We start from the raw sequence: 9,129 nt of genomic DNA, 5'->3' as shown, positions 1-9,129 counted from the left end.
TGCAGTTCTTGGTAGGAAAAACCCTCAAAGACTGACAACGCAGTTTTTAGACCCGCATTGCTCCCCTGGAACTTGACCAGAGGACTTAAACTGCAAACTCGTATCTAGTTGCCCGTAGTCTTGTGTCTAGAGAGGTAAAGATAGCAAGCATGACAGGGCCCCACCCCTCCCCCTTCCCTCTTAAAAAAATATTTTCCATAGGTTCAGTACATCTTATCGTCATTACTGTTATCCTTTATCAGTTTCACAGTTTATTTGGGACCCAGAAGGTTATTTGAAGGTACTGGTCAAGAGTTGAGACAAAACCAGCCTTTGGGGGGAGTGATTAATCAAATTGTTGATTACAATCGCACCAAAGTCTGACTTACACAGATCAGTTTTAATCAGTTGTGTTAGGCTCAAAGTCATCATCATCATCATCATATTATTTTCCTTTTTACCGATACAAAAAAAATAATCTGCAGCATTACAATTAATAGAACGCGAGAAGACCCAGGAAGCCACGGGACTTATGAGAGAGGCCACTTCACTCACAACAATATATTAAAAAAAGAATAAGTGATGCTAATGTGTGGCTCGGCCAATTCAGTAATTATTAAAATAAAAAACAATTTTCATTTTGTCTAAAGCAAAGACGATTTGACCAACGAGTGACTGAACTAGAGAGTTTTTGGACCTTGGTAGAGAATTGTAATTTGCTTGAGTCACGTTATAAAGCACGTAAATTAGTGTCGTCTGAAAATATTCTGAAATTATGTACGTAAGAGTAACAAGATGAATCATTTACCTACATTTCGTTTTTGTATTTTATTTATTCGTACTTTACATACAATTCAATATATTCTCAGAATACCCACATAACATACTGTTTACTTGCAAAACTAATGTGCATGACAAACGCTAATGACACCAATACCTGACTAACACGCATAACTCGTAAAAAAATCATTTATGTAAATACTACAAGTAATTGCTTACTTCAAGGGGGCAATACTTCATATCGCAATATATCGTTTCCTGTTTTAAAGTAACTAGTGAAATGACAAAGGCCACTTTTCCTATTCCTTAACGTTTTTCTTGGGATGTTTCAATTAATAGTTTCAGAGCCTTCCGAAGAAAACCTCACATATGTAAACATTGATGTCCACTACAGGAATACATTAATGTCTATCATATGAGTACATTAATGTCCATCATATGATACATTAATGTCCATCATATGTATACGTTAAAGCCCTTCCCTTAGTTGCCATTAGTTTATGCCTTCATTTGCGCCGTGCAATGCCCCCTTTGGCTCGAATCGTGATTGAATCTGGTAGAGGTTACCGCGCTTGTCCAAATTATTCGGTAGTCCTTCTCAGATGATTTTTCAAAAAATTTGTGGAAGACCTGAAAGTGTTAAGATTCCCTACCATCTTCATGAACTGGCGTAACTTAAAAGATTTTAAATATATCGAATAATGTAGTCAGTGCATCATTTTGAGAATAGCTGTAAGTCTGACACCCTTGTTGAGAATGCGCGCCTACTGCCTTTTTATCACACCCTTGTTGAGAATGCCTACTGCCTTTTTATCACACCCTTGTTGAGAATGCCTACTGCCTTTTTATCACTGCGAATCAAAACTATTCAACAAGGATCTACTCATGTTCGTCGAGGGATCAGTGTCACTTATTGGTGATTTATCTGCCGAAGTTTTCTCTTACGCATAAATTGGTCATTAAGCTAATTAAAGATACTTTGTTTGTCTACTACTAAGTAAGGTAGAATAAAGGTTAAACATTTTTGTTAACATAAAAGTGACCTAACAATGAAGAAAAAAACTTCTGGAAAAACTTTTTCCAACAATAGGACTTCTACATATCGAGCACCTGAATGGAGTATGGAGATGGCACCTGAATGGATATATGGAGTTTTTCGTTAAAGAAGAAACTCTCAAAGCTGTCAATAAAGAGTAAAGTATTCCTGTATAACGATTACATGTGATTTCTTCATCCAATGCGTCTCCTCAAGGAAATCATCTCGGTTTGCAGAAGGTAAGGTTTTACTCACATGGACCAGTGGTTTGCGACGCGCTCCTGATGTTGGTGGATGACAAATTTCTGGGACCAGAGTCCTTGACTGTGACCTCGTTGCCCGTAGTAACGATTACTGGAGCAACTTGGGATGCACAACCGAGTATTCGCTTCACTGCACTCTTAAAGTTCGGCAGTCGGAAGGCGTAAAGAAAGGGATTGATGAGAGAATTGATTGTGATGAAAACAAAGTGGAAATCTCTCAGCCAGTGAATCAGCTCACAGCTGCATCCCTGGCAAAGATTCATGAAATAGATCATGATGCACGAAGGTATGTAACAGGACAGAAAGATGCCAAGCATGATCAGATAGGTTTTAGTGAGCTTATTTTCCATCTCTATGGCTCGTTGACGAGCCTTATTTAGCTCTGTTTGACCGTCGGTCAAATTGTCGATTTGGGCGATTTGGTTTTTGGCGTACTGAAAGATACGCACATAAGAGAAAATGAAGATGAAAATAGTGCAAAACATCGTAATGTTGGCAAAGACAAAAGCGTAGGCCACAAAGCCGACAAAGAAGAAAATGGAGGTGGAACAACATGAAAGGATCCAAACCAGGGAGACAGCTGTGGCTACACGCCCATAATTGGCGTTGGCTCTGTACCACAGAGGCTTTGTTATCGCTAAGTAGCGATCGACAGTAAGTGCTGCAAGACTCAGCAGAGACGCCGTGCAACACAGAAAATACACAGATTGAGAGAACCATGACATGCTGATGGACAAGCCTCGAGACTCTCTGTAGTGCGTGTTAATGGACAACGGCTCTACCAGCGCACCCACGATGAGGTCTGTGACGGCAAGATTTGCCACCAGAAGCGTAAACGGGTTTCGAAGATTTTTGTTGGGATCGAATAGAACTGCCAAGATGACCATCAAGTTTCCTGGGACGGTTGCTATCATGAAAACGATAGCTAACACCATTGTCGTTATGGAAACCTCAGTTGGAGCCCAGACACCGAAACAGTGACTCGCTCCAAGCCCCATCGCAAACGTTCTTTAGCCTGTAATTAACCACATTAATCGCAATGTTATCTGAAAATGTTCAGCACTAAGAAGCTTTGCAAAATTACACAAAAACCATTCAGGCAGCCTAAGGTAGAAGACCTTTTGAGTTAACATGAGTTGTTCTAAGTAAAAACAATTCTAAAGTAAAATTATCTTAACAGGAGAAACTAACATGAACATTTTGAGGGTTAGTGGTGTATTACAGAGACAAAGCCTTATTGTTGAACTCGCCTTTGCAGATCTTGATAACGTGGATTTCCTGTACTTTTTCATTTTCACTTATTTACTGATCCGGCAGGCAATTTACATGAACTTTGTGGAATATTTGCCGAATAATCCAATAATATTAAATCAGAAATGATAAAATTCATTGAACTTTGAAATTATTTACCACTGTGTAAAATTCAGACGTGATGATTTAAAAGCTTTTCAAGTGAGTTTCAACAACCCAAAAGAGGTAAATGTGACGGTAAAAAATGCAGTAAGTCGGCACTTTCTATATGCATGAAATGACAATTCGGTGATAAATGTTTCATGAATGTTTTAAAAACGGCGGAGGCACTTCTGCGATTAAGGAGATTTTCGAGTGTGTTCCAAATATCCATAAAGTGGTCTATTACACCAGTAAACTGATAAAAAGCGCGGTCGGCTGTCTTGACAGAAGTTACGGTACAATGAGCGATAGATCTTTGATAAATTATAGGAGAGAGTAACTCTATATTGCAATTGATAATTTCAAGTTAAACACATTTAAGTACAATGAATTTTCTTAAATCTTTCAGTTATTTTGAGAAGATAAAGATTCTAAAAAACTTACCTCTGTAGTAATAGTGACTGGTGTCTCAAGAACAACTATTTGAAAACAACGGGGCACCCAGTTATTCGGATTTCTTGAGGGTAGTATTGAGTAGTTGTCAGTTATCAGTTATCAGTGGTCCTCTTCTACATTTTAGCTTAAAATGTAGATCTGAAGCGATAATAAATTTTTTTAGAAGTAAAAAGAGAAGCAAGATAAATGGCAGGGAGAAGTTTGACCAAGTTTGCAACTGACTGGTCAGTAACCCTTCTCAGTGTGATAACGTCATCAAAGGTTATTTCTAGCTCGCGGTTAGGGTTGAGCGAAAAAGTAACGACGTCTTATCATAGCGATAAACAGTCCAAGTCCCTTCTGAGGATTTGAATCTCAGAGCTTCTGTTTCCATGTTCCGACGCTATAACATTGGGGGACCAAGACTCTAAGCTTCTTTTCTCTTCTATGATTTTTATTGAAAATATTTAGTTCTTAGTTATTGGTTCACTTTAAGAACCTTAAAACACCCCAGTATAGACGATACGATACATTTAATGAGAAGAGTAAATCATGTTTAAAGCGATCTTCTTTTCGGTCTGAAATGATTCCAAACTGCAAAAAATTGACACGTAGTGTGAAGTGGTTCTTGCGTTGTTCATTTTGGTATTCCGATTTATACCGTGTAGCCAAACAGGGCTGTTTCAGCCTCTTTTAAGATTTTCAGGTGTACTTCAAACGCTTTCTTAATAGTGTGAAGTGTCTTTCGATATATATATTGGTGCTCATTCTTTCCAGAAAGTGTTGGTTGCCTCTTAAACCTCAGTTTTGAAAATAGTTCTCCTTAGAACGATTTTACCCAATTGATTTTGCTAATGCCCCCTTTTATTGAGCTTTGTATCTCATATTATTTCACCATTTTTAACGACAATTCCCCTTTTTCGGACATTAAAAAAATTAGTGGAGCGTGTCAGCCCAGAATTGCAAAACTATGGAATAGTTAATGATTTATGAAACTTTTGTTTTCTGTGGTAACAGCAATCTTGGTATCAAGACATTTCATCAACTAACCTTGGTTCTGGCTTCGTTCCCTCCTCCAGCAGATAACCTTGCAATTGCCACTTTTCGCCTCATTTCCACAGTTTAAACCTTGAAAGGATTTCCTTAGAATCGGGTACAGACCAATGACTATTTTGTTTGATGTTCTTTGCCCAGCGACCAAGTAAACTGACTTTTGTTCCATAATGAAGTAAACTTGAATAAGAATATCGTGCATCATCTGAAGGAAATGTTATATCCGCAATTTTGTTCTCAATGAGTTCTTTAGATAAGTGAATAAATAGCAAGGAATTAGTACACAAATGAAGACGATTGTGAAAATCTTGTCTTTGGCACCTTTCTCTCCACTGTCTTCCCTCAATTCAAAGCCGCGAAAAGTTTAGCGGTGGAAAGTGTCCTGTGTATTGTTGGGATAAAATAATCTCAATGATGATCTTAAAATTTTTCTCTCAGTTACCTTTCCTGTGGAAGTTTGTTTTTGTACCACGACTGTAAAGGGGCAACTTTGAACTTAATTGTTATCAACTTATCACGAAATTCAAAGAGCCTAAATTATTGATTCATTAATGATCAACCATTTGCAAAATGCGCGGAGGGCAGTATAATAATGTCATGTTTATCTTCATCTATAAAACTATATTTACAGAAATGTCATCAGGCTAAGTTGAAAAAAAAATTCGAAAATTGTAAATCGTTAAGAGGTAATAAATTTGTGGATGAAAGGGGAGCGAAAAAGATGAGCGTAAATTAACAAACAACTGCATACATCCTTATGACCAGCCTTTTATTGTGCTAAAAGCTGATTCCCATTAAAATCACAATCATGAACATAACTAAGTAAATTGTGCAAAAGATCTAACGTGTCTATCAAAATCGCGTTTTGTTTGGATTTACAAGATCAAAACGGAAGCAACTAATGAAACATACTTCCCTGAAGTGTATGCTTAGCTTGCCCATCTGATTGCTGTAGTTGCTTTCTTTAACCAGCCGCAGTCCCCCGTGGGATGAATATTTGTTCAAACACTCTCATCGTAAGGACTAATCGAGTATCAAAATAAATGTATTTTTAAACTTTTTGAGTTGAAGGGTGAGATGAGTACATGGATTTAGCACCTGCTTTGAATGCAATTATTTTATTTTCCGATTAAAGGAAAACAAGGATAAGTGAAAATTAAGTGCCTTTCGGAAGAACAATCACAGATCAAATAATGAAATATTTTTTTCGGCAAATGGCAAAATGTGAAACCAAGCACTCGGAATTTCGGTAAAAATCGTGTTTATTTAGCCCGTAAAGCTATTTTCAGAAATATTCGACAAAGATGTGTGATGAGGATCCTAAACAAAGCAAACTTGAGGCAAAACTAAAGAATTTCTCAGTCATAAATAAAAACTAATATATGTTGCTATTTCACATGTTCTTCTTCTTCTTTATAGCAAAATATCGTAACTCTGAATAAATTAAAATTAGCCCGTTTAAAAAAAAAAAAAAAAGAAACACCAACAAAACAGACGTTTACAAATTTTAGCTAGCGTGGTTTTTTCCAATAGCTGGCAATATTTTTTTTCAGTCTCAGACCAAAGCCAAAGAAAAGAACAATATAGAAATACAGATCGATTCAGAAATGTTTGATGTGAAGAAGCAAATTTAAAAAAAACTCATTAAGAGTTATTTTCACTAGGATCTTCAGTATTTTCCTATGAAACTGTGGGAGAAATTAGAAATAACGATATGCGTACTTTTTGGTTTATACAAAATTAAAGCAATTAGTTTCGTTGTTATTTAATTTTTTCCCATAACATACTGCTAAGGCAGATGGCAAAATGTGGCACGAATGATTTTAATTGCCTCTTTTGATGTGAAAGCACTGAACGTTGAATCCGAGGCGCAGACTGAGCTGTGAATAAATTTACTGCACTGAGCAGGGGTCCTCCTCGTCTGACTTTGAGTTTCTAAGCCCTAAGAATCAGAAACTGTAAAAGTTTAACTGGCACGAGAAAATTCAATAAATTTTGATGAGAATAATATGGTTTTTTTATCGTTTTGATTTTAACTGGCGATACAATTCCAAGTGCTTATTGAAGCATTTCTATTTTGTAAACCTTTCTTCATCCTTTTCATGATAAGAATAATGCTAACGACACGTTAGGTATCAGTGACTGAGGTCTCATATTTCTACCTCGACAGGCCAGGTTGAAATACGGTTCATTTTGAATGAGTAGCACACTTCCGTTGGTGGTTTAAGTTTCCGTATGAATAGCATAGTGCAACCACAATAACAAACTCCAATGTAATACTTCCAAATGCAAGGTTTTGTCTATAATGCACAAGAAAAGGTATTCACTTCAAGTCTATTTTAAAGGCCCCGAAATTTATTTCGCGTGCATAAGGAAAAGGTTTTGGGTGTAGTTCTTCGAACCAGCTTACTTGTCACTCTCATTTGCTTATTATCTCGACAAAAGCTCACAAACTCAGGGCCGTAGCCAGACTTCAGAACAATACGAGGCAAGTTTCGAGCGCCGAAGGCGCGAGTCGCGAGTCGCGAGTCGCGAGTCGCGAGTCGCGAGTCGCGAGTCGCGAGTCGCGAGTCGCGAGTCGCGAGTCGCGAGTCGCGAGTCGCGAGGGGGGTTTAGGGGCATGCCCCCCGGAAAATTTTGAAAACTAGGAGCTCAGAAATGTTCTTTAAGCATTTCCCGTGGAATTTTTCTTCAGAAAAGTCAATCTTGTCAAGTCAAGGCGAGGCAATTGCCTCGTTTAGCCTCATGCTAGCTACGGCTCTGAAACTTCTCGGTCTGCTGAAGAGATCATGTCCCATGTTAACTAAAGTGTCAATGAGAATGTCCCTATATTTAGCGGTGGCGTAACCCCTACCTCTGTTATGCTACCAAGTACTAGGCTCTTACCCAGAAGTCAATAAATTTAATATGGAGCAGGTTCAGAGGCGAGCCACCAGATGGATTTTTGACTTTAAAGCCTCGCCAGATGTCTTGAAGAGAAGAGGTTGCTTGCTTACGAGAGAGAATCGTATATTCCCCGGCTAGTCTTCTGGCTACCCCCTTACTGTCCCGGCCTTAAGACCAGCACTTTTAAAGCTTTAATTATATTCAAGAGACAATAGAAAATCAGTTTATTTTTCTCTTGTTATATTTTATTCGTATTGTAAAACTATGGAATATCTCTCAGACTCACGTTCACTCCACCTGGTAAAATTGTGAGAGTGTGACCCACATACCTCTCGCACGCGGCCAGTGTGTCGTGATGTGGAAGAGTTTTACTCAGGGGAGAAAATTGAGACGCAAGTAAGCATTGAGGCAATTTCGACACTGCCGATTGTCTCAAACATTGTCCTGTTAAATGAAACACGCTACAAAACCATGTAATATCTCCGCTATCAAAAGTAAATCAATTCTTAGCGTTTTATGGTTGTAAAGAATAGACTAGCCTCTCAAGAAAGTGTTCATATGTTCTCAGAATTGGAAGATAGATGACACTATTTTGGAAACAATTCACTAAGCTGGCCTCACATGTACTTCATGGCGAGAACCTCAATACGTGGTTTATGGGCAATTAATGCCTTGTTCGACGCAAAAATGATTTTCTGAGTCAATAATGTTTTCCAGCCCTTGTCATTCACACAGAACGCTTCAAAATTAAATGGGAGTGGAATTAAACTCCAAGTAGGTTACATTTGCGACTCAAAAGGGCAGCACCATGATCAACTTTTACGTCTTTATCACATTGGAAGACAATTTTTGGAAAGGTAGGTTACTCTATTGAATCTCATCTCCGTGTATGTTTCTTACTTTTTTTGGCGGAGTTTATATCTCCTTTAAGCAGGATCCAAAGACAAAGATACTTGCTATTTCCTTCGCTAAACAATGTCAACACTTTGCTTTGTCTATTGTGTAAACCACATACGCCGAATGTGAGGATGGTGCATGATTTAAAAAACGAAACTAGATAGAGCTGAAGGAAGGAGTTTGAGGTAAACAGGACAAGGGAAGAAACCCTTCTGTGGTGGCGAGTCTCACAAAACGTTTTAAATGGTGTAGTCAACTGCTTGAATACAAGATTTAAAAAACCTGTCCATTTAACAAATGACAGTTTTGGGTCATGATTTTTTGTACGGAGAATTTGGTAGTTTTGACCCTAAAAAGAGCGAAAATTATTTACGCTTCTCATTTAAAGCATATGATTAGCGTGTGGAC

At 37.9% G+C, this 9,129-nt stretch overlaps 1 protein-coding gene across 1 annotated transcript; it reads right to left on the bottom strand.

The window, feature by feature from the left end:
* Positions 1-1,895: 1,895 nt before the first annotated feature.
* On the bottom strand, positions 1,896-5,075 carry LOC113677136 (adrenocorticotropic hormone receptor). The gene is made up of 3 exons (XM_027193895.2): positions 4,936-5,075; positions 3,895-4,044; positions 1,896-3,073 (listed from the first exon to the last, which is right to left on the bottom strand). Exon 3 carries the CDS (start codon positions 3,054-3,056, stop codon positions 2,043-2,045), a length of 1,014 nt encoding a protein of 337 aa, XP_027049696.2. The 5' UTR covers positions 3,057-3,073; positions 3,895-4,044; positions 4,936-5,075; the 3' UTR covers positions 1,896-2,042.
* Between the last annotated feature and the right edge of the window lie 4,054 nt (positions 5,076-9,129).

This window comes from Pocillopora damicornis, chromosome 11, assembly GCF_964200805.1.
Source record: "Pocillopora damicornis chromosome 11, jaPocDami1.2, whole genome shotgun sequence".
Classification (NCBI taxonomy): domain Eukaryota; kingdom Metazoa; phylum Cnidaria; class Anthozoa; order Scleractinia; family Pocilloporidae; genus Pocillopora; species Pocillopora damicornis.
Note: the sequence above shows the minus strand (reverse complement) of the source record. Positions and strands in the feature narration are given on the sequence as shown.

What these genes read in the sequence shown, in the direction of transcription:
- LOC113677136 (XM_027193895.2), bottom strand. Translation starts at nt 3,056, where the DNA reads ATGGGGCTTGGAGCGAGTCACTGTTTCGGTGTCTGGGCTCCAACTGAG.